General features: G+C 36.7%; 1 protein-coding gene across 1 annotated transcript in view; it reads left to right on the forward strand.

Moving 5' to 3' along the window:
* Positions 1-26776, forward strand: part of ARHGAP42 (Rho GTPase activating protein 42) — a 140790-nt gene that overhangs the window by 36717 nt on the left and 77297 nt on the right. The window contains exon 3 of the mRNA XM_014886584.2: positions 12643-12704. Coding sequence (XP_014742070.1) covers positions 12643-12704 — 62 coding nt within the window. The remainder of the gene's footprint in view (positions 1-12642; positions 12705-26776) is intronic.

The following is a 26776-nucleotide window of genomic DNA, read 5'->3' on the forward strand; positions in this document are numbered from 1 at the left end:
CCACATGTGTAATGATTTTCAGTTAGCATTTGCTCTACCCTCTTGGAGAGTTTGTCAGAGCACAAGTATCCTGTAACTCAAAGCAGCAAGTACATCTCTACCAGAACATTTTTATATGAAACTACACCCAAAAAAGGGGGGAAAAAATGACGTTTCCTTCCCCTCTCCATCTTTTGTAACAGTGTAAAAGTTTAATTGACTTTAAGAGGTACCAAATTCCATTTTTAATGGTACATGCTGTGGATACAATGCTCTATTCAAATAAATGAATTTAAAACAACAAAAAAATTGCATAGGAGCTTTAGGCAAGCCTACAGTGTGTGGAGACAAATCTCGACAATCAGCCTATAGACTTGGCAGTCTTCCAGTTAGGACACTGTCTTTTGGAGGTTCATCAGGAATCTGAGAAGGTTGATGTCAGGCTACTCATCATTTCAAACCACTTTTGCTTCTGGTGTGTAAAGGCTTCTTGAATTTGCTTGGCTCTTCCTGAATTATTTATTAAATGCAGTCAAGCCACCTACAGTCTGCATCACTTGGATATGTTACAGGTCATATCCTTAATTACTTGAGGTTAAGCTTTCATGTTCAAGAAAGTTCTTTTTGGGGTTAATATTCAGCTTACTTTGCACTGAATTCCTATTTGTAACCAGTCTTCTGAATGGAATTACCAAATTCCAAATAAGTCTAAAATTACTTCCAGCATTTCAGGTGCACTGCTGCCTTATCCAAAGCAAAGAAAGAACAGGATCTCACCACCACCTTGAAAGCAAAGTTCTGGGGGTGGATTTTTTTAGTGTAGGCATCATCCCAACAGCTTTTCTAGTGCTTGAGTTTGTTGACCTTGTGTAGCACATTAGAGAAAAGTGTATTTACAAAAGGTGGTTTTATTTTAGATGGGTGGGGAAGGGTTGAGTCCTGAATTAGACTAGAAAGCTATTTACAATGGAGAGTGAATTTGCATAGGAAGATTATATGCTGTTTTTCCACAGTAATTACCTGCATAGCTTTGCCAGCTCTTTTTCCTCCAGCTGAAAGAATGAATTTTAAGATTCAACTTCTTAGATTACTTTCAAAGCAACTTTTCTTAAGGTACTTGTAAGATCACAGGACAGGGTTCTTTGGTGCTTGTATTGGATTATTTTTATCTACAGAAGTTCAATGGTAACAATTTATGGGAGGAACTCAACACAAATAGGGTGTGAAATGCCTAAGTATTTGTTTCAAATCTGTTGATTCTATTCCTACCATTATTTTTTTTTAATCCCTATTGCATGTTTGACAATTTAAACTAATGCTACCTCTTTCCAGAACTCTATTGTTTCTTCACTTCAAGAAATGAGGAATTTTATGCTAGTTCTCAGATCCTTTCAAGGCTTCAAAACAACATCTGACCCAGAAAGCGAAGGCTGGCATTCTGTTGGTCGAGCCCAGAGCTCATGTCCTTGCTTTGGAAGGGCAAATGAAGCTGACAAATCAGGAAACAAGATAATGGTGCAGTACGTTTTTATCTGTTCAGAAGGAAAAGGTAAAAATAAGATCAACAGCACAATCCTTGTTTCTTTTTCTCTTGGATGCCTATCAGAAGGTTGTTGGAATTTGCATGCTACATTGTCTATTGACCTTAAGATGAGAATTTAAATGAAAAAATGAACTGTGGTGGCTGATGCAGCTACTGCCATTTCTGTTTGTCCTACCTTTCTTCTGTGTCAGGAGTAGCTGACAGTAGGAGCTCTCCTGAGTCCCTGCAGTTTACATCTTGGTGTACTAACAGAAGCTAAAATTCATGTTAGTTCATTTTTCTGCATTGGACTACAGACTGCGGTGTCTCAAAGCTTCCTTGGAGCTCCTTCTGTGCACAGAAAGAGATTGAGGCAGGCAATGGATAGCAACAACTTTGTTGTGCTGGTGCATTCTGCTAAGGAGTTAAGATGAGTCAAAATTTGATCTGAACAGCTGGTAGATGAATGGACAAGTCCATGGCACTCACAGAGCAAAATGGAGTAGCTTTTATGTCTCTCATTGATACTTTGATCTTCTGGATTCTCAAAGGTGTATTCTACTTTATTGTCCTCATTCCATGCCTTCAACAAACCTCTTTTCCCCTCCTTTGTCACTTCATTATTTCTGGATTTGGACATCCCAGTGGAAGTATGAATGCATGTGGGGAGACAATCTGAGGACTAGAGTGTTGCTTTATAGAATTATTTTGAAAATAATGAGTATGTACTGTTGATGCATATAATATACTTCTAATAAAATGGCATAACATTTTAGAGTTGTCAGGCTAGCATACCTCTTGAGAAATAGGAACTCATTTTCAAAAACAGATCATAGTTTGATCAACTCAGCTTTGACATATTCATCTTCAGGTTTGAGCAAGTAAGGTAAAGGATTTGTATTTCCTGAGATCAAAATGCTTAGTAGAGTTTAGAGTTTTAAGCACAGTAACTTTCTGATCCCTTTGTAGGGCTAAATTCAATTAAGCAATTATGGCAAACCTAACATCTGTTTATGTATTTAGTGAAATTTTTTGTGAACTCTTCCACTATTCAAGCAATAAATGCACAAAACTTTAGAAATCAGAAAAACAGTATTAATGATTCTCAGTTGCATTCTGAATATATTGCTTTTGCTTTTACTTCCCTTATTTCAGCACTCATAAAGAGCCACACACAAATAAGGTTTATACAGCTGGGAAGATTAAAATATCAGGGTTTTTTCCTTCACTTGAAGTATGGATGGGCCTCTGAAGAATTGAGTATTGGCAAGCCTGAAATGTAGTCATAATTACTTCTAATTTCTTTGTTTATGGAATGCTATGATTGAATATTACTTTTGCAGCTTAACATTTCTGTAAACCATGCTGAACCTTGCTCAGTGGTTGTTTCCTATGTTATCTTGTTATTTAGCTTTTCAAAAAACTTGAGGTTGAAGCAGCAATTCTTATCTTAGAATGAAAGATTTGTACTCATACATTTATATCACAACTCTTTCTAGTGGGATGGGGGAGGGAGAGCAAGAGAGGATTGTAATCTGATTGCATCAGAATCTATCTTTGAACTTAACTGTTTCTGAATATTCCATGGTTTTTAGAGCTGTTCTTCCTCTGACATGTGATAAAATATCAGTCAACTCTGGGGAAGCCAGATCTGTTCAAGTCAAAGGTTAATGGTCAATTGAGTTGTGGTAAAGATTAATTGAATTAAATGAAGTTCTATGGTATGCTGTTAGTTTTCAATAGGGGCCAATTCAAGCTGCTATTTTTTCAAAGTAGGTCTCCAGCAGCACTTTTAGATCACTTCGTACCTGTTAGACAGAATTTGATATATTGAATATTGTTCCCCACACCCTGCTGAGTTCTGCAGCTGTGGAGTTCAGCCCCACTGCTGTGCCTGTGGAAAGAGAGGCTGATTTCTCTTTGACAAGTACAATAATGTAAAACCCCATTTTGTAGTCTGGCGTAGAAATGCGGCATTTCTTAATGATCACTTATCTAAACCCTTTTCTCTTTATTCTTGAGAACATGGCAGAAATGGTGTATTTGTTGTGACTCGTCCCAAAAGCCTGTACCCCTCTACAAAACTGTAGAAGAAAGGGGAGAGACAAGAAAAGTCATTTGTGGGCAGGTTTTGATATAGTGCTCTGTGCAAGCACATGACTGCTTGAGAGATCCTTCTTATGTTCCTAAAAAAATGGAATAAATTATTTAGATGATTTAAAATGTTTTTGCTGGCACACCAAGATGCCATGTTTCAGGAGAGGTGCTGTAGACTAGCAGAGTCTAGAATGAGCTTTTTCTACCACATCTCTACCATGTTGAAGAATCCATTCTGCACAAGATAATAAATTTTCCAAACTGAATGATGTATTTTCAAAATATGTACTCCTTTTATAAATAGAGCAATACACTAACACAGGGTAGATAGGCAGCTGTATTTTTAATAAAGGGTTAAAATTTTAATGTGGTAGTGGAATTATGCTTTGATGTGGGTTTGTTTTTGTTTTATTTTTACAAACATGCTGTGGGTTAGACAGCCATTATGAACTTAAAAAAAATTTCAGGACTCTCTGAAGTGTTTTGCCCTTGCTTGATCTATTTAGAATGTTCTACTTGTACTTGCTTTGTGAGGTTCTGCATGAGTAGGGAATGTCAATTTACTGATATTAAGTCAAGTAATTGGATTTATTTAAAATATGTAACATTGCATGTCTTCAGGTGATCTCTCGAAGTATTGTGTTTAACAAGTGCTGACAGTAAATCTGGGAATTCTAGATAACCTGAACTTTCTTGCAAATCTTCTTAGTTTCTATATAAACATGTAGCTTTCTCTGTAGACCTCTGTTGAAAAGTAGTGGAGTGGAAAGTGTAAATGTATTGGCTCAAAGAATTGTCTTAACTTTTATATGAGGCTTGTACTTGTATGTTTAAATATTTGTGACATGATAGCTACTTTTTATAGCAAATAATTCTCAAATATCATACTGTTTGTAACTGGATTTAGATGGTTTCCCTGACGGAGGTTTGTTTCTGTAATGGGGAAAGGATTTTTACTTCTAATAGCAGCCCTGCACTTTATGCTTTACATATGTTTAGAAAAAAACTTCAGAAAATACCTTGCTATATTTGCTCATTAAGTTTTGCATAGTGAAAATACTCTTGGGTTAAAGTTGCCTCATATGGTATATACATGTTTTACTGTCTTGCCAACACATCTTGCAGAACTTTGGGCTTCAATTAAGCTCAGATCTTGCTTTGGTGCCTTTTATGGTTCTCATATTGGCCTGCAGTGAGGCACATGTGTGTGATGCTCAGGCAGGAGGTTCCATTCTTGCTGTGGAATCGCTGGCCTCTTCTGCTGGTTTGTCTCACCTTTATAGTGTGACAAAACCCAAGTGCTTGTGCCTGGTATATGGCCTGCAATTGAAGGGCTTTGAAGCTTTGTGGGGAACGCTGCCTGGAGAAACATACAGGGATCAAATGCTATAAACAAGGGGAGGTCAAACAGGGAGGCTGTTACCGAATATCTGATAGTTTGATTGTTGGTTTTGTTTTCATGGGGAATTTGCAGCACTTACTGCCATCTCTCTGTCCTAATACTGTGAAGAGCCAAAATGCTCATAATTATGATGTGGAGAAAAAATTACCACTGAATTTAGTCTTGAGTTTACAATGCCTTAACTCAAACGAAATTAAGAGATACCTTGGGGTTTCTTTATTTTTAATTACATGTATTTGAATAGCTGTGCCCTGATGATTTTCTGCTTGCCAACACGTAGTGAAACGTGATCATATTTGGAAAACAATGCATAGACCTTGAAGCATACATTTGGGTATAAAAGGGTTTATTTTGTCATTTTTCTTGCTCATTCATTTGTGTAATTTCTTTTCAGAAGCTTTAAAACAGGCATTTTCATCTCTTTGCTGTTATCATACTTTTTCATCCTGATCTATAATTAATTTTTGGGCAAATTTGGATTTCCTTATGTGAGGTAGCACAATTATTTTCAATAATTAAAAAAAATTGGCAAAATACCTTTCCTCACAGTTCAAGGAGGGAATTGCCACAGGAAATAATGTTACCACTGAAACTTGTGCTCCCTGGGAGATGCTTCAAAATCTGAAAGACCATGATAGTATTTGATTAAAAAAGCATTGCAGACTAATTATGGAGCAAATAGTAAGAATGTTCATTTATTGAGTCTGAAATAGCTTCACATTGTCTGCTCTAAGAATGTCTTGATTCTATCACAAGAGCAGCACAGACTAGACAGAGCTGTCTGTACCTTAGTGTGTCCTCCCATGATGGAAGTCTTCAAGGAAATTTGTAGCTATTTGGGCTGTAAATTTAAACCACTGTCTTCTGGCAGAAATCATTCTCACTTTGAGAGTGTATTTCCATGCTGGGATACGTTGATGTAATCTTTAAACCTCTACACTTGATTTTTTGTTTCATTCTATGTCTTTTACTACTGGAAGTGCATTTCATTGTATTATAAGAAGGACCAAATAGCTTTCTTTACTGTTCTTGTGGAGGCTGTGGTAAATGTAAACACAGACAACAGGAATGCATAAGGTCCTTATTACAGATCCATAAAACTTGATACCTAGATTAGGAAGGTAAGAGAAACCAAATGGAGAGGATAAGGCAGCACATACAATAATCATTTTCTGAATTTAAATTAAGATTGAAACCCCATGAAGAAATGAAGCATTATCTTGATATTCTAACTTATTTTTCACAATGGAATCTTCTAACATAATTCATCTCTTGACACCAATACTCAGCTGAAAGGGTATCTGACATGCTGCAAGCTTGTAAACTGGAATTTACATAAATACCTGATATTATCTTAAACCTTAACAAAAGAGAACAGTTGCTGCAGTTCCTCTATTATCTTGGGAATGATACTCAGAAGGGGACAAAATAACTAAGATAAACATTGATTTTAAAATCTGTATTCCTCTCCTATTTTGTCATCTTTTCTGCTTTCCCAGTAAATATACTTCGGGTACAGAGCTCAGTCTTCTAAGCTGAAGTTTCTCCAAAAATATTGCCATTTGGAAAGTGAGGGAGACAACCTAGGGTAGAAATAGCAGAAGAAATAACAGTAGGTAAAGAAAATAGAAAACTTGAGCAATAATTGGGAAGATTTATCAGACATATGTCTTCTTGTCCAAATATAACTTTTCTGAAAATGTGTTTTAAAAATAAAACTAACAGCTGTTTTCTCTAGGAAAATGTTGCAGTCATCTTGCACTACTGTTTTTTAAATTATGTTATAAAGGTGCTCCAGTCCAGTCAGCATTAGTTATAAAATGCTTTCACACCAATACTCTGCTTAAAGTTCAAGGACATTTGATGTTTTTCACAATTTGCATAAATCATTCATTATTTCTGTTTATAGATTAAGATGTTGATCCTTCAGCTTTGCGCTCAACTGTAATTCCCTTTGAAGCTGTAGGTAATTGTACACTTTTATGTTTTATAGGCTTAATTCAGTAGAAAAAATAGGGGGGGGGGAAGGGATAATTAACAAATCAGTCTGTGTTGTGACAGTGGTAAAGGAAACCTCAGTTGTATAAAATAAGGCTCCATTAAATTCACACCTGACATATTGAAAGACCAAGACAATGACAGGCTTTGGGAGTCTTTTTTCAAGACAGTCCTCCTCCTCATTTTGTAATGTGACAACTTGCCACAGTGGTGATATTTTGAGACATCCCATTTAATTACCTACTGATAGACATTACAGATCCTCTGTGGCTTTAATGACATCCACAACTCTTTTTAAGTAGAAATTACTGACAAAGCAGATGATTGTCTCTTCATACCTGTTGAGGTCTGTCAGTGTTACTCTGAAATGTTTGCTTTTTCTGTCTTCTGTGGCTACTCTTGTCCTACCTACAGTACCTCCCCATCATCACTACCTCACATACGTTTTCAATATGTCTTAAAGCCATAGAAAGAAGGATGGAAATTCTATTTGATGTTGTGTTTTCTTGAAAAACTGCTTTTTGTGGCTGCAGTTAATGCTAATCATTAAAAGCTCTGGAAATATAACTGTGAATTAACAGCTATTTAATAACAGATTTTTTTTAATTTTAGATTTGGAAAAGAAACTCTCTTCTCCCACCCTTCATAGATCTTTCATTTATTCTGCTTTCACAGAAGTCTAGTAAAGAAGTCTAGTAAATAAGTGTTAATCCTTAGAAAATTTCCTTATGGTCCACTGGTCTATCTTGAATTCTTGATATATTATTTACAAGGAAAAACTCCCTTCTAGACTTTAGCTGAAGTTCGTGCTCAAGCATGAATTAGGGTCTGCTATATCAAGTCTGTGCTAGGTATGACCAGTTCTGGAGAATATTCTTGACTGACCTTCCTGCCAAAGAGTACTTGGAGCAATGTACAGCACAGTCCTGGCAGTTCCTCAGTCAGATCAGAAAAGCGTAAGGAAATCTCTGACAGTCCTGCTCATTTTGCCTTTCATACAGCAAGGTGTCATAAGAATACATGACATATATCTCTATGTATTATTTTTCTGTGCTGGCAATCACATATCTGAAGATGGTGGTGGTATCTGCTCATAATGCTATAAAATCTTGTTTTGTGTACTTTAGAGTATGTGAAAATTGTCTATGCATCGTTTAAGACTGTATGTATAAGTGGAAATTAAAACAACTGTCCACAGAAAAGAACATTCAGTTGTATTGTCTTCCACAGTAGTTTTCAATTTCTGTCTTGGGTTGACCATTACCTTCCAAACTTGGCTTTATGTCTTTCAGTTCAGTATTGGTCATGCAAGACTATTATATGTGTCATGCAATTTGTCAGCCTTTTCTCATTAAATGTAGATGATGTCAGATCTATTGTGTGTGACATTTAGTGGTACAGTGTAACACTGTTCTCTTAAATATTAAGCTAAGATTGATAGAGTAGTCTCAGTAATTTCCACAGACATATTTTAAGGTGATACATTCTCTATACAAGTATATAGCAAAATCTTCGTAAGATTTATTATGTCCATTTTTTTCCTATGAACAAGTGAGTTGATTTCAGTACAGTAAACCAGATTTGTAGAGTGTAAATGAATCATATTTTTAATGAGCATTCTATAAATTCATATAAATTAATTTTTATCCTTTTTTACTTCTCCCTCATTCACTCAAGTCCACATCAACCTTCTATTCCTTTTTAATTATGTGAGTGTAGTTCTTTGTAGAGCTGTACCATGTATTTTAAATGATAAGGATTTTGGAAAAAAAAAGTTGTTGATCTACACCATTAATGTTTAAGCTGTTGGTACTGTTTGTTTCTTTATGAAGCAAATTAATTAAAAGACTTTTCAGTTAAAAGTAAAGACAGTAGCCTTTTTTTGTGGTAAATAAAATAATGGGAGCCCTTTCTCCTGAGCAAGGGAAATTTTTGCAGCACATTGTTTTTGAGTTGGGAACGCTCCAGAGAGAGCAGTTGGCAACCTGTTGTGAATGTGATGAATGAGACCACAAGTGTACATCTGGGTACACATTCAATTGTTTTTGCTTCTTGGGCATTGCTTTTCACAGGCATCATTTCTATCATGATACCAAATGAATCTTACAAGAACTTTTGAGTAGCCCTTAAAGAAAAAACAGACTGTAAAACTATTGGGATTTTTGAGTTAATATTGCCTAATGATGTAGAATAAAACACTGAGTCAGCACTTTGTTTTTCTTTAAATGGCCCACCAATAACAATATTTCTTTATGAAAATAAATGAAAAGATATTTATATTTAATATGTTAGACTGCACATTGTACTTCATATTATTAGTGTGTTTTCAGAATTTATTTGTTATCAGCACATTCCCATGACATTTCCTCTTGCAAAATACTTGACTCTTCTTCCTCCCACCCCCTTTTGTGTTTACAAAGTTCACTTTAATTCTTCTGTGTCTATTCTGATTAAAAAGAAGTAGATTTAAAAAATGTTGTGTCATTACTAAGAAAAGATTGTGAGGCTGGTGTGTAATGCCCGAGTGTCCTGACAGACAGTGGCCTGCATCTGACACAGACCGGTCTGATTTCTAAATCTTCTGGTTTTCAACTACACAAAAGCACCTCAAATTACTATTGTTGAAATATCTGTTTGTTTCCTGCTGAGAGCTGTGAATCCAGAGTTAGATGAATGTACCTGTGCCCAGGGTTTGTGCTGAGATCCCGATGAAGGTGCTAGTTGTGGAAAGGAAGGACGCCCCTGCCCAGATCTGCAAGGTGCCCAGTGCCCTGTGGGTGAATTGCCTCAACCCCTTCAGTGACCACTGACCTCAGCATCCCTCTGTCTGCCCAGCCCCAAACTGAGGGGAGGCAGAGCTGAAGGACAAAGAGTACACTAGGAAAAGAGGAGCAAAGGCTCTCTTTCTTTCTTTCTCTTCCTCCCTCCCTCTGCAGCTTCCATCTCAGTCAAAGTTCTCTAGGGACAGACCCTGGCTTTTAATGAGGCCACACTGAGCGGGGGTTGAATGGGAAGAAGGGTGTAATAAGATGAAAGATTAGTACTGCAGTACTCAGGGCTATTGTAGGAGAGCTGGCGTGGATAAATCCTTTCTCGATGTACGTGGTGGCATTGCAAGGAGAGAAGAACCATTGGGGTCACCAGAGATGTCCCTGTTGCAGAACTCTGTACTGGGTGTGCATACTTCACTGTGCTCCAAATAACACAATGAACATTTTCTCCATGTGCACCTCCTGAGCTAGGGAAGGACATCCCATGGCTGGATGTAGGGATGGATGTGGATGTTGGGCAGTGAGCATCAGAGGTGTAGTCAGTTTTGATGCACAGGTGTCTCTTCAATCAAAGTCTCATAAGATCAAGGGGGTGGTTTGTCGTAGTGCTGCTGAAGAGTGTAGGTTCTGTGTTCTTAGTGAAATTTTGACCTTTATAATTTCCCCAAAGGTGAGCCAATGGGGAGGAAAAGATGGAGACAGTTTCCCAGTCTTCAGCTGAGGCACTGTACAGGTGACAGACTAGTACATTTATATTAGTGTGAAATATTGAGGAAAATCTTGATTTACACACTTACAGATTGTATTTTATATGCTTTTTTCCTGTGGCTGACCTGAATTTATTTAAACCCTAAGCAAATGTTTCAACTTTGAAACTAAAAAACTCTTTGGTTCTGCCTTGAAATTCAAAAGATGAATTAAAAGCTTCTCGAACTGGTTTTGTGTTTTGCATTTCTTTTACACTCCCCTTCTTTCCCCCCTCCACCCCTCCATATCCTCATAGTTTAGCCATGTCTGTCTCTCTAGTTGTTTATTTAGTTTTTAGCATTTCATGTTGGGTACTTAGATATTCATGATTGTAACGCTCTATAGATTCCTAGTCAGGTATAACCAATCAGTTCATCATCTTATTAATTTACCTGTGTTTTTTTGGTTTTTTTTTTTCATGGGATATTATGAACTGACTAAGAGATTGAGTTAATTCAGTGGATATCAAACTGAAATTCTTGATATCAGCATAACTGGCAAAATCTTCTGGTGCTTGTGTTCTCAGGGAACAATATTGAAGGAAAAGACTCAAGGTCTAAGTAGATGGAAGTTTAACTTCCCAGGTGTATTTGGACTAAACGAAGAACTCATAATGGGAAAAAAAGAATTTGTCAGCAAACAATGACTTAGAGATCAAGATATGCAAGTATAACATCATAGTTGCAAACAAATTCGCTATGTAATTTCTTGCAGAAGAAACTGGAACAAACAGCAAAGTGTTCTTCAACTGTAAAAGTTAACAGAGAGAAAGGAGAATTCAAGGGTGACCTCTGCAAGGTCCAGATGGTATAAAGGATAGAAAGTATTTGGGAATGGTCCAAAAACTAAGTAGCAGTTCATGAAAGCAGACAAGGAAATTAAGGCAAGCCAGATACTAGTTCCTTTTAAAGGATCTGTTGCAGTATTTTCTAGAAAATATGCTTATTCCTTAAATATTTTAGAGAAGTTGCAAAGGATAAAGCCGCATTATTGGAGACTGACACAAAAAACACTTAAGAAGATGAAAAAAATAACTAAGAGGTGGAGTTCCATTAGCATACTATCAGCACTATACGTTGGTTGACAGTGAAGAATTTTTCAATCCTATTCTTTTGAGAAAATCTGAGTTTTGTTTCCATGTTTGTTTTTTACCTCTTTCAAAATGATTGAGATTGCCTCAAGTTTATTGTGAGAAACTGTAGCATTTAGCAATCTGTATTCTGAGTTCAGAGCTTTAAAGCACAAAATGTAGCATCCTGTCATTGGTAGTAATTACTGCTAGTTGTATCCGGAAAAAGTAAAAAGAGTTACTTAGCTCTCTGCACGATTGTTCTCTGGGATTGTTGCCTGCAGGACTGTGATGCTGAATCTGAGTAACCCTTATGTCCTTGAGAAAGTAATACAAATGGAAAGAAAGTTTTTTCTGGACAGGTTTGTACCACATGCTTACATGAGAATGAAGTCTTAGGAGTTTTCAGAATGTTTTCCTCTTTCTTGCCCTCTTTTAGGGGTTAATTCTTGTATTATGTTTCCATTGACTCTGCTTCAGCCCTTTGACTTCTATTTGAAAACAGTTTTGAGCAAAGACTCTGTCACGCTTGTAACAGAATTCAAAGCTTATAAATCAATCATCTGTTTGGGTCACCTGAGACCTTGTCCTTGTAAAACATAAAGCCAAAGAGCAGTTAAATCTAAACAGTTGGCATTTCTTCTAAAATGTTGAGTTTCAAATATTTTCCCAAATATTTTTCGTAGGTCTTGCAAATACTTGTTCTCCCACCTTAGTGGGAGAAACTCAATTATTTTCTTTCTGCTCCTAGTACGCTAAAGTGAATTTTGTGGATGAAAGCAGAAATTTTCTGTTTTGAGACTGATCTTTCCATGTTTCAGAAAATTCAGTTTGCCATATTCCATTAAAAAATTATTTTTAAAATACATATGACTCTTAAGACTCAGGTTTTATTTCTTTGCTCTTGACCTGCTGCCTGCTTCAGTCTATCTTGTTTAAGGCTACTGATTACATTGCAGTGTAAGAGGAACATTTTATCACTGTAGCTTCAATCCAGATAATGGACTCACCTGGTCTTAAAATCTCATTTTAAGCAGAATGTTCTTTTTCCTTTCAGCCCAGTCATTGAAGGAGTTTGCTCGACTCCTGATTGCTGTTGAAGAGGAGAGAAGACGACTGGTGAGTTTGTTGGCAGTAATCTTCATTGGACCTCTCCTTGTGTAAAATAGTACACTTTTTTCTATTCCTTCTGAAGTGATTTTTTTAAAAAAAATGTATTTGTGTAGTAGAGGTTAAGTATGTCATAAGAATTATTTGGAATTCTTATGCAAAGGCAGAAATGTACTAGCACAAACTACAGCAATTTTTAATAAACTGTTCAACCAAAGACTTTTGAATCAATATAAAATTTGTTTTCTCTCAATTTGCTGCCTACCTGCTCCTTGACCCAAAATAAACTTTGAATGCTTGTGTACCTTTCCTTTCCTGCAAAAAGCTTATATTGGAGACATAGATCTGTATTTTTATTTAATTAAATACTCTTGAGTATTGTCTAGAGAATGTATGCTAGTATTCCAAGAATATGATAAGTAAGTGGTAAGAAGAGAAAGCTAATTCATCACCTGAGAGAAACTCTTGTAGAATATATTATGGATCACACTTGCCAGAGTGATCCATTGATATGGCATCCTTATGCCATTAGAATCTACTGCTTGCTTTGATTTTTATATTTCTATTCAAATACAGCTTTTTAAAAGAGGTTTTAAGTGTACTTTTATGCAACTATTAAAAAAAAAATCCAGGTAAGCAGTGAAGCTATTTTTGTCCTTCCTTGGGAGTCAGTCATAATTAAAGGAGCAAGCTAAGAATTAACATCAGTAGGGGGATTTTTAAATATCGTGAAAGTTTAACTAGCTCTAATCCATCCAAAGATTATGTCTGTCCTGGTTTTCCTTCCTCTTATGGGTACTTAGTACATTGAGGTAAGGCTTTTATGACTCAGACTGGAACAAATTTACTAATTCAGAAAGAAGTTTATATAAAGTTGTCTTATCCTAGAAGTAAATAGCCGTAGAATAGCTCTCCCACTATTTCTTTTTAAATAAATATTTTAAAATGGCAAAGTCATAGCATTTATTTAGTACAGTTGCATAGCTAATATCACTTAAATGTATAAATGTTTTTTTTTTGCTTCATGTGAAATATTTTTTCCTGGGTAGCTGGAAGAGTGAGGTGACTGTTCTATACTTACCACCTTAAAACTTGGTTAGCAGAATACTTATTAATTCCTTAGTTAAACAATGTTTAAATGAATAGCTTTCCAGTTAAAGATTGTTATGAGCTAACTATTAGGAAAAAAAAAAAGCAATGAATAGGTGAGGGTTTTATTTTTCAAACTCTTTAGTCTTTCATAATATGTTCAAATAATTTTCTATTATTTTCTCTCATTTTTTTCTCCCTCTTTTTTTCCCCCCCCTCAGAGGAGTCTACCATTTTCACTTTTGGAAGTTTATGGCCTCTCTTTGGTTTATAATTTGATCTTGCCATGTAATGTTTTTCTAAAAGATGTAGGAAGGCCTTTAGCATAAAATAAGGAAAAATTGATATTGATATATTTTGGTCTATATCAATATGATTTCCATGGGAATGCATGGCTTGTACAGCTGAGTGTGGCAGGTTGACCCTGGCTGGATTAGCAGTGCCCACCAAAGCTGCTCTGTCATTGCCCTCCTCATCTGGGCAGGGGAGAAAAATGCGAGAGAAGGCTCATGGGCTGAGATGAGGGCAGGGAGAGGTCACTTGGCAATCACTGTCATGAGCAAAACAGACTCAACTTGGGGAAATCTGTTTAATTTAATGACAGTCAAATCTGAGCAGGGTAATAAGAAATGAAACCCAAATTTTAAAGAAATTTCCCCTGCCCCTCCCTTCTTTTGAGGCTTTACTTTAATCCCAGTTCTCTATCTCTGCCCTGCCAGTGGCACAGGAGAGCAGGGAATGAGGGCTGCACCGCCTTCCTCCTCATGGGGAGCATTCCTCACTCTTGCCTTGCTCCAGTACTGCTCCCTCCCTCAGGGGACAGTCTCCACGAACTTCTCCAACAGGAGTCCTTCCCATAGGCTGCAGTTCTTCATAACCTGCTCCACTGTGGATCTTTTCCACAGGATTGAGTCCTTCAGGAGCAGTGCTCCAGCATGGGTTCCTGTAGGGTCTTCATGTAGGGAGAAGCTGCTCTTGGTGGGAAGTCATTTGTAACCAGCTTTTCACTCAGTTTGGATTAACCTCATTCAGTTATCATTCTCTGTTCAGAAAGAGAACATGAGAACATTCAGGACACACAGTTTTCAAGTCATGCATAAGAAAATTTATCAAAAACAATTTCTCTAGGTTTAAAAAGTTTGAGCTGCCTCTTGGTGGAATTTGTTGAATTATTACTGGAGTAAAAGTATCACCTTTGTCAAAGATCTGGGTTTTTTATTCCCCAGTCTCTTATTGCAGTTTTCTACATGTCATCATAGATTCCAGAGGTCCCTGTGAGGATCAGCGTCCCAGACAGATTGCCAGTCTAAGGTTTTTGCTTGACAAACCTGTAACTTAACTGTGGAATCTTCAGAGCACTTTTGCTTTTTTCTGAGCATTATCCATAGGCTTAACTTTCTCTGCTGGAAGCACTTAAGTCAGCCAATTTGCAGCTTAGTGACGATATTAAACAAAGTTCTCAGCTGATAGGAAAGCTTGAGACATGGCATGCAGGTCTTTAAGAATTTGATTTCCTTCTGCATAAAAAGAGAAAGCATACAAAAGTTTTTAAAAAAAGCTTGTTCTTTTTGACGTTTTTTAGAAGACTGGAGAAAAACAGGCAATGTTGTGGCTATTTATGTATATACTTCATCATACTACTTTCAACTTTCTTTTAATTCTTGTAGCTTGTGATAGTAAAAGACACTATTGTATCAGTGAATGCAGGATATACGAGAATATGGAATGACAAATATTAATTTTGCATGACAGCTAATGGTCTTGTTTCCCTGCCTTGAACTTTATTTTATTAAATTATGAGTATACATGTAAGTGCATTAATCAGATTTTAATATGAAAAATATCTATTCATATAACCAGTTTATTTCTTTTTTGATGCCTATTAAATTCTTCATAAGTCAAATTATATTTTTATCTTGGTGAACACAATGTTGGAGTGCTTGTCCAATGAATGTGTAAATGAAGTGTTTCCAATAGTCAAGGAAATAGTTTGAGAGGTGCTTAGCAAGTTTTCTGTCGTTCTTGCATAAAGAACCAGAAGGAACTATTTTTTTTTAATTTAGAAGAAGTTAATGAAACAAGACATTATGGACAGTATTACTGGGAAAAATACTGAAGTATAAAGTTAAATGAAACTCTGTATCACATAAATATTCTGTTTTGTAAGGCTTTGTAGCCATCATTACTGGCAGCAGTAATAATATGGTGATTATTGCAAGTCAGTTTCTTTTATACTTGTATTTTATTTCTTGATGTTAGAAAATTGACTAGTAGTCAGAAAAAACAGAGGCCATGCACTATATATTTCCTCTTAAAAAGAAAATAAAGGAAAAAGTAACTCATAAGATACCTTCTTTTATTCTATACAGCCTTAGGTTTGATAACTCTCATTTTGTAGTGGTATTAATTTACGGATGCTGTTGGTAAATGGTGTATTAAAAAAACCCCAACCAAGCAGCACTACTCTTGGTAGCAAATACTTGATTGTAAATACTGTAGTATTTACAGATAAAAAGTCAGATTCATACCCACTGCATTTCCAATTACTTCAGCTGCAAGCCATCAGGGATGTAGAATACTGACCTCTATTTCCTAGTGTTTATTAGGGAACAATAGAGATGCTATAATTTAATCCCATGTGAATATTTGTATCTTTATCAAGGGAACTTACTTAAAATAACTTCCTTCCTCTTCCACTGAATTTGCATTCTTTCTATTAAATAAGTGATATATTTTATTTTAGAGATTCATATTTTATTTATGCTTCCTATTAATTTGACATTGTTAGTAAAATTAACAGCAAACAGAAATTATCTGGGAGTAAAATATAATGCTTCTTCCTTTTCCTTTCATAGGATTATTCTGTGTTGATGTAAGTGTAGATGAACTGGTTCATGCTACTGGTCCTAGACATCCCCTATGAGTTTGAAGCATTGAATGAGTTCTCTTGAGCGTTAATGTTATCTTGCTGGAACTCCCAGATTATTTCTGAGAGTTTGCTAAATCCAAGACTGAAATAGACTCTTAATTGTTACATTCTTGCTATTTATCCAAGTTTTTTTTTTTTTGGTTGTTGGCAGGTGATGAATGGTCCCAGAGCTTTTTCTCTCTGGCATCGTGAATCAGTGAGATTGTTGACCAATATTAAATACTCCAGGGGATAGTATAAAAATTCCGAAGTGGATCGTTTTGTACTATGCTCGATGAATATTTTTCTTTAGAAAGTCTGCCTTTTTGTATCTAGTAATCTTCATGGTTCAGACAGTATCTCATTTTTGTGGACTTTTTTTGTATTAACTGGATGTTCTCATTGTGGTTCTGTATTTGCCCTCACACAAGGGGTCTGATGCTATCTGCTTCCAGGGAAAGCATCAAAATATTCCGTTTCAAAAGCTGCACTTGAAGAAAAATAAATGAGCTGTTAAAACCAGCTATCCATGGAATGGTACATAAAATCAGATACTGAAGGGCACAGCATGTTGTTGAGCAAATTAACCTTTTCCCTATAATGCAAAGTGCATTACAGATTCCATCAGAAGAGTAAGCAGTCTCCTATCCACAGGGGCAGCTTATTTCTCAGTTTATACAAGGGAAAAATAACATTGCATATACTAACACCCTGAGACTGCAGAACAAACACCTGACATTTTGTTTTGCGTGGCGTCTCTCTCAAATTGCAAAAAATAGTGTTTGATGGTGTATTGATATACTTGGTAACTGATTTCAGTGTTTTTCACCTCTCATGAAAGATTTGGCATTTAAATTAACCTCCTTTGTAGGAGTCTGCCAGGAAGAACACTGAAAGCATATAAGCATAAGACAAGGAAAACACCACAAATAAAAGGACTTCTTTGAAGTTATGACTAGTTGTTTCTCTATTTTTGTTGTTCCTCCTACTCCCTCTCTCCCCACAATGTTTGCTGTTTAAAATTAATTAAAAGCACCTGTGTTTAGTGAGTTTTAGTTTTTTCCTTAAGATGGCTGCACATCCTATTGAGTTACTAAGGTAGTGTGGACTGTGTTGTTAACTAAGTTCTTTGGAAAGACTCTGAATTTGTGCATCAGATTACTAATTTGGAAATACCTCTTTGAGGTTTCTATTGAAGAAGGAACAGTAATTCAGTACTGAATTTTAAAATTTTCTTATAAAAATTATTTTTACCTACATTCATTTTTTTCATCTTTTCTTCCTCCTATTTCATACCACATACAGCAGACAAAATATTTGATATTAATTACAGAAAAAATTCATGTCTTCAGTAAAGGAAATTCTGCAAGATAGGAAAATACTGATTTCAATGGTTTTGTTAAATTTTTAATGTTATTTTTAAAACCATCAGCTTACTGTCTTCTGACAGTCAAGCTAAGTTTTAGAAAATATTGGGAGAATTACTGAAAACAAGTCACATGCTTTCATAAACCTTTTGGGAAGGCCTCATTTTGAATACTGGCTATATGCATTTCTGGCCAGAAGGTATTATGTAAACTACAAAAGATACATACAAAGGCAACAAGGAAGGCTTAACACCTAGAAGCTAAGAATGAGAAGAGAATGCAAGGGGGTGTCTAATTAGCTTTAATTAAAACCATGTTAGATCAATGTTATTTGGAGGCCTGTGATTAATTGAAATTACATCTTTCAGCACATTTGAACTAGTCCTCACCAATAGATTAACATTTCAACCCTTGCAATCATATTTTTCTTCCTTTTTTTTTTCTTTCTGATACAGTTGTCAGTCTTACTTTGTAAGAACAAACCAGAACAAACATTGCAAAATTTCTTGGAGACTGCTGAAGAAGTGAGAATGTACTCAGTAGCATTGCATGGTTTTCCGCTTCTTTTCTGGAATTACTGGAGGAAATGTGCTACAGAGAACTTTATCTAATTAGCAGTTTGCAGAACCAGCTTTGCCCCAAATCTCAGTCAGCCTTGTGTTCCATCTTCTTTCACCATCTAAACTGGGAGGGTACTTAGGGGCCATTCAGCAACACTTAGAAGAATATTTCTGTCGTCATACAAATTGCATATCTGGAGAGTGTTTCTTGAACTTTTTGAGAAAAGATCTTCCCTGTTGTGCTGGCACAAATGTTTGTGTGACTGTGTGGTGAACATAATTGGAGACGTGATCCAGCTAGAAAAATAATCTCTTGCACACTTTCTATTACTTCCTTCCCATCATTTCAGTGCACACAAGGAAAAGGAAGACCTTCTGGGCCAGAATTACTAGCCAGAAGATAGTTTTCTTTGACATAATTGCTAAAAAAAAGATACTAGAACTGTACCTTCATTTCCCTGCAGATGATATCTGTGACTATTATAACTCACATATGAAATCAGGAAATGATAGGCATATTTCTGTCATGCAGACTTCCTAGGGAGCAAATCTGCAACATGATCCTTTGGTGGGTTCTTGTTGAGAGGGAACTCTCAGTGCAACTTTCCCCCTTGCCCTGTCTTGGGCTAGAAGGAATCCTGTTTGCTGTCTTTCTCTGCACCACTTAAGTATGAAAATACACATGTTCAGTGGATGTTTCTTAGCATTTGTGCTCAGTTAAAAAGAAACCAACAGAGTAATAAAAGTATACAGTTGAAGTTCTGTCATTAAGGTAGTTTAACATATAACATCTGTATGTATTTCTGAACTTTTCTTAGATAAAGAACACATACTAGGCCAGACAATTAAGAGATAAAATTGTGGGTGCTATTAGTACAGAGCATTAGCTGGCTCTTCCAGGTAACACTGCATCAGCTTCCATAATTGTACACTTGGTACATTCCTAATTTGTTTAAATGTAGTTCTAATTTCTCCAATAATTTTCATGATTTAAAATAATTTCTTCAATTATTTTTTGTGGAAATGAAGAAAAAGCAGTCATCCTGGGACATTTGAGCGTGATAATTTTTGAAAGATCAAACTGATCTCAGTAGAAGCCAGTTGCAACTAGTCCCTCTCACATCCCTGTTATCCTCCATCCTCTGGGACTGAAAATACAGGTCCGTGTTCTTTTTTATTTTGGGGAAGGTACATCTGGAATCATTATGATGTGCTGTGACACATGCTGTGACAGTACAATGCTATTAATTTTGAGTATGTTCAGAGATTTATGATCATGAAGTCAACAGAGAACCTACTGTTCATATTTTGCTCTGTATTTCTTAGCAGATTTCTCTCTATTTTTCTTTTCTTTTGAAAATGTGAGTTATTTCCTGTTGATGTGAATGTCTAGAGTGCAGAACCGTATCATATGCAAGGCTTTTTGCACCCTGTCCTCTTCAGCTTGGGCCTAGATGATTTCATTGCCTTCAAAACCTACCTGTTGAGGAGGAAAGCAATTTGACTTGTTAGAGACAGTCTTTGCTGTTCTCCGAGATAGCTGTCATAGAGTTGATTTGTGACAAAGTTACTTTCTTGTAGTAAACAACTTTGTAAGAGGTGAGCAAATGTAAATCTCCCATATTGATCTCTGCTGTTGTTTTGACTGGTTAGTTGGGATTAAAGAGGGAACACTTGTCTGTCTTGATGGAGCTAGGAGGCTGTGAGTGAGACAGAAGTGTGGGAATAGGATAATTGTTCAAGAGGAAAGGAAAGGGGAACAGAGATAAGGGGATTTATAAGATTCATGTGTATTCCTTTAGCATCTTACATAAACAGTGTTCCAAGCCTTAGTAAGAAGGCTTTGATAATTCAGTGTCCATATAGTATTTGCTCTTCAGTTTTCTGCGGAGAATGCAAATTAAGAAAATCAATTTATTTTTAAAAAACAATGTGTGTTGCAGGAGATTTGTATAATTGGTTGTTAGTAATTACAGTTTCTCCTGCTTTCTGTATTCAAGGTGCATGTATTTGTATTTGCCTCCATATGGATACACAATTAGAGAATGGTTTGGGTTGGAAGGGATCTTAAAGACCATACTCTAAGCCCCCTGCTATGGCAGGGAGCCCACCCACTAGACTCAAAGCCCCATCTGGCTTTCAACACTTCAGGGGGTGAGCCATCTGCAATTTCCCTGGGCAACCTATCCCAATGTCTCACCACCCTCAAGTTAAAGAATTTCATCCTTATATTTCATCTAAATACCTACACTCCTTTACTTTACAGACATTCCCCGTTGTGTTGTCACTACCTGTCCTCTTAAAAGGTCTCTCTCCAGCTTTACCTTGTAGCATTTATCAGTGAGAATATTCAAAAAGTGAGATTGCTTGCTATTCCCAGTTTTGAAGAATATAATGGAGAGGATATGAAATGCTCTCTTCATTAAAAGTACAAAATGAAGTGTTAGTTAGAAAGTGTCTTGCTACTTCTCATTTTATAAATCTAATTTGTTCTCAATTCAAATGCTCATTCCATGCAAGCATTTCACTGCATGTAGTATGGCATTGCATGACAGCACTTCCCAAAGTTTTGAGAAGCATTCTGTGAGTAGTGTGGCTGGAAGGAATTTATTTTAAAGACATTTTAGTCTTCAGAGAAATGTGGTAGTTGCAATTTTAGTTAGTAGATTCTTTTGTTTCCACCACAGTCACTAAGTGTCTTTTCAGATGACTGTTGACAGAGAAAAGAGAAAGAAAAATAAATTAGTATTTTAAAGGAACATGAGTTCTGGATCAGCCAACCTTATAGCCTTTAAGTTTTATGCGTTTATTTTCTGACTACAGAGGGAGGGAATGGAGTTGGTAGTAGAAGAGGATATGTGCTGTACCCATTACTAGCTTGTAATCATGTCAGAACATGCTGCTACTTGACATGCTACCACTTTCTAACATTTTTTAATGGATTCTGAATTTATCTGCAATTCTCCTGGAAGTATGAGAAAAGTTGCTTCATTCCTACAAACTTATTTTTTAATTTTCCTTCATTTAATCTGATCTCCGGAATGAAACCACTGTATTTGTTGTTCCTGTTTAATGTCCTGGGAAATGTGTTTAAAAACAGGAAACAACACAAGCACTTTATGTACCGAAGGGTGTGTAGAAACAAATATGCCCTTATTTAAACCAAACACCAGCCAAAGCCCCCACCTTTTCACAAGGAAGCAAAATATTCTCCCTTCAGCAATCTGTGTAATCTGCATGGGCTCATAGCTGTGTTACATACAAAGGTGTTTTATACAAGTATTCTCCGTTAGGATGTTGCGCTAATATTTGCAGAACACTTAGGTTGCCTTTATTATACTTTTCAAGTGTCTGCAGAGGCTTCAGTTACTGTTATTTTGAGAAGCTTTCTTGGATGTATCTCCTGGAGCAAGTGCTTTTGCTTTGAGCTAAAACTGAAACAGATTAAGTTTTGTTCTGGTGTTTTGGCAGCCATGCCAGTTTATTATGTACCCACTTCACAAAACTGACCTGACTAAAAGCAAAACAAACAAGATATTTACTGGTTATTTTTCAACCCTGTTGCGACAGACTGTTTCAGTGTCACAGCAACATAGGACAGAAGAAGAAGTCAAAAACAGGATGAAGGGGCATTTCAAGATCAGCAAACTGCTTAAGCTAGCATGACCACCAAAATAAATGACTACAAATCTACTTCTTGGTGCAGTGTTTGTTGCAGCCCTGCTATTACAAGTAGTTGCAGTCAGGGAAAGAGATTAGTTTTAAAAGGAAGTTAGAGTAGAAATCTGGAAGCCATGGTCCCATGGTCCTGAGGAAAGGTTTGAAGGACGGGGCCATGGAGTCTGGTAGCCTTAAGGATTAAAACATTGTGAGAGCTACTTCTTTGGATAGCTGTTTTTTAGTAAAAACTATTTTTCAAACAATTTTGAGTTACGTTTTCCGTCTGGGTTACGTGAAAGTGGCCCATCCACCTTGGCCAAAATCGGTAAAATTTTGGCCTAATTTGTTGTCATGTGACATGTCATGACATGATCTCCTGGAGTCGATGTGAAATTCCCAGTGAAGTCCAAGTGTCACAGACAGTGTGGCCAGCCAAAGCCTGCAGCGAGCTCCAGCACTGACGTGAGTCTCCTCCTATCGCACATCCCTGGGCTGGGGCCAGCACGGAGCCGGGAGGTGGCCGCACACAGGGGTCAGCTCTGGCTGCCCATCCAGCACTGCTCCTGTGAGTGTCCTGGCAGCCTTGACAGCACTGCCCCCCAGCTGCTGTCAGACTGGACCCAGCATTCCCACTCCCTGGGTAAAGGCCATTTTCCACCAGGAATACTGTCAAAGGGGTGGGAAAAGCTGCTTCTTAGGATGAGACCTTCCATAATTCCCGCACTGAGGCAAAGGTCTACTCGGTTTCCCTAAAGGACATCCAGCAGGACCACAGGGAGGGGCGACCTCTGGAGCTGAGCCCACTTAGCAGCACACAATCCCATCTTATTAGAGTCACAGTTTAAAGAAACCAGGCTAGCCCTTTCTCTCCCTTAAGATGTCTCTTACACTATATTGAGACCTTTTCACAAGCTAGGTAAGATCTTTCCAAATTGACTTATTTTATTAATTGTATTTGCATGAGAGAAGAAAAAAAGGCTAAAAGATCTGAATCTCATACCTTTTGCTCTAAATGTCTTGTCACGGCACATGTCATGCCACATCGTGTTCCTTTCTTAATTTTGTGTGCTGTTCCCAACATACTCATTTTGAATTTTCACCACTGACAGCTGTCAGAACCTTCTAATTTATAATTATTCAGCATTTGAGCCTTAAATAACATGTGAACATTCTTCAGTATGTCAACTACCAGTAAAACTTTGTATGCCAATAGCATGGAGAAATGGAAAGGTTTTCTATGGATCCTGTATCTATAAAAGTTCCCTTACCTCTGAGTAGTTTGCATCTGTGGCTAACTTAAGTTTCTTCAGATATCTTAGATGTTCACACACGTGCTTTTGTTTCCTGAAAGGATACATACTTCCAGTTTCAACATTAACAGTTCCTGGGCATAGTACCATTACAAACAGCTAAGCTGATTTTGGCTTTATGCCTGGATGTGTCCATTCACAAAGTAGTTGTTAAAGCAAAATACAACTTCTAATTACATTAATCTCTTTGAATAGCTGATTTCCTCAGCACCAACTTCTTCCTGTTATTTTTTTAACAATGCTTTCTGGGATTTGCTTTTGTTGGTACTGAAGAGATAACAAATAGAACCACGGCAGTATCCAAACTATCAAAAATGTGTCACAGAAGCAGAGCATTGAACTGTCAGACTGCCTTCCTCAGTGTTTTATTTCACAGCAGCTGTGCAATATAATGAAAAGTGATTCCTAATAGTAACAGATAGTAGACCTATTAACCCCTCTTGTGCAGTGAGTGGCGTTGACCCATGAAGACCTACAGTGTCTGTGAAGGTGCAAATTAGTTTTCATACTGGAAGGCAGCACATGATGGTCACAAATAGTGCAGGGTCAGCTGTAAACCAGCAAAGCTTGGCTTGGCTGTTTGAATTCTCACCTTCACTAAGAGCAGCAGACAGGTATTATGTGACTGCTTACACAGTTGTTTACTCCCCACAGCCACCACTTAGCCACAGATTTTTGCTTGACACAGAAGTGATTGCATTGATTGCTAAAAGAGTAGGTAGGCAGATCAATACCTCAGACCCCTCTCAGTTTGAACTGTTCACCTTCTCAAGCTCTCACCCTGATTTGAAACTTTTATTTCTTTGTCTGGGAAGTGTGAATGCTGCTTTCATCATCTAGCTAAGAAGAGACAATCGTCTGATAGGAAGAATTTGGGAGAGAATTTAGGCTGAATACCAGGAAAACTTCCTCACAATGAGCTGCATTGTGAAATATTTTGCCAAAGAAAATAGACTTTGCCAAGGAAAATGTCTAAGGCACAAACTGATATTAGGCCAAGTTGAAGTTGAAAAATGTAATATAGAAACAGAGTAAGTATTTTATATTGCTCAGTGACCGTGCATCCCTCTTAGTCTGGTGCATGGTTAATCAGATTGTCATTAAGTATCATTCAGTAATTTATTTCAAGGGTGTCCATCATGGTAATAGGCTAAGAGTATGCTGTATTTCTCAAAGACTTCCACACTCTTTTGAGGGGATTATGGGGAAAATGGGGAACAGGCAGAAGTTGAACAACATGTAACAAATCTGTTTTTCCAGTTGGATTGAAGAGTAAGGTCTTCACCCATGACATTTGTCCCAAGAGCATTTTGCGTGAGGCTCTAGATAGATTGATTTCAGTATTTAGGAGCCTAAGTTTCTGTGGAGAGTTCTCTTGCTGGCCATTTTTATTGCTTGTTTGTTTGAAGAAAATCAGAGCCACTATGTCAAATATAACCATTAATGGCAGTTTGAAAACTTTATTGATATCCTCTGACAGATTCTGCAGTATGAAAAATGTAAAAGAAAATCCTAGTTTCAGTAAACATTCCTGCCAACATCTTGGCTTCCTTGTTGGGTTAGCCATTTGCTTATTTTTATGTCTCACTGCTAAACTTCCATTTTGTTTATTTGTTTATTTCAAAGTTCAGCTTTTGAGGTGTTTGTTCTTACTTCTGACTCAGAAGTTGTTGCTTATGACATCCAGGCAATCAAACTCTTGATCTCTTAAGAAGTCTTCTGCTAAAGAACAACTTGTCTGCCTGTTTTAATGTGTCCAACTTTGGTCTAGGAAGAAGGAATCTGCACTCTGACTTTCTGTTTTTTTAAGGAAAGAATATTTAAAGGCAGTTTCAGGAATTCTGACAAATGAAGCTTTTCAAAATAAATGTTGTGATGAGTCTGGCAGCTCAACATCCCTTAAGGAATAATCTGCACTAATTAAATAACATTGGTTTTACTTTTCATGGAAAGTTAGAAAGTTCTTACTTTGATTAGTTAAATGTTTATTTATTCTTTTATTGATTTCCAACTTTCCCTTCACATCCTGATGGACCTCACAAGTAGGCCTGTTCAGGGTACATTCACTCCACTCTGAAGAGATTTTGTTGACATGTGCACAGTGAGGGAAACAGGCCTGGCCGCAAAATTAACAGATCAGGATTTGGAAAAGCAAAGAGACAAAGTAATGAACACACGGAACTGATTTGGTGTAACTGTTAAATAGGTCTAACAGTTAAAATGTCTTGGAAGGTTTCAAATAAGCTTTTTGTAAAGCTTTTTGCTTATTTGCTAGGATTTATCTTAATCAGATAATTTCTGTAAATATTAATACATTAAAGAAAAATGTTTGAAAAGCCACACAACTCTCCACAAAAGCAGAAATTCCTTTACTTCTGCACTTCTTAAATTGAAGATTTTCCGCTATAGAAGAAGATTTGGTTTTGTTTTGTTTTGTTTACTCATTCTTCATAGGAAAGAAGGTTTCATGTGATAAATGTTTCAGAAGGTAAGGATACTTGTAATATCTTAAAATATCTACATTTACCAGAGTACTCATTAGAATATGAATATTAGAAAAATGTTGTGAAGTGTGGTATACTTGAATTCTGGATCAGTTTTTTTCTTAATTAGTTCTGTGTTCCAATTATGCTGTTTCCTGTGTTTACATAGCCATTTCCCACTTGATAATATGTAATGTAAACGTTCAAGCTGACAAATTTTTTTGTTTGTTTGGAAAGCCATAAAGGGGGGTAAAACCAGAAAAATTTTCTTCTGCTGCCTATCTGAAGCTACATTCTCCAGCCCTCTTCCTTTCAGTGTCATTTGGACTCTCAGCCTAGTCAAGAGACTAATGCTGTTTGTATTAATGGTAGTGGTAAAAAGATCAGTGCTCAGACTTGCAAGTACACTACTGAACTGGTTTTCCTTCAGTGTGGTTGTGTTTGTGGTTGCTGTATCTTTCACAGTTTTTGCTGAATTACAGTCCATGAAGTAAGCTGTAAAATGAAATGGTATCTCTTACTGGATGATTAGCTACCTACCATGACCATATCCACTGCTGATTTATGTCTTCTGAATATTTTCAGGGGGTTGCTAAAGAAAAAAGGGGCAAGAAACCCAAGCCATTGTTTTGGTTTGTTTTTATGCATTTTTGTTTGTTTTTTTGAAAAAAAAACAGATAGGTTTTTTCCTCCAAAAGGAGGAA

The sequence above is a fragment of the Sturnus vulgaris genome, chromosome 2 (assembly GCF_052056855.1).
Source record: "Sturnus vulgaris isolate bStuVul1 chromosome 2, bStuVul1.hap1, whole genome shotgun sequence".
Taxonomy (NCBI): Eukaryota; Metazoa; Chordata; class Aves; order Passeriformes; family Sturnidae; genus Sturnus; species Sturnus vulgaris.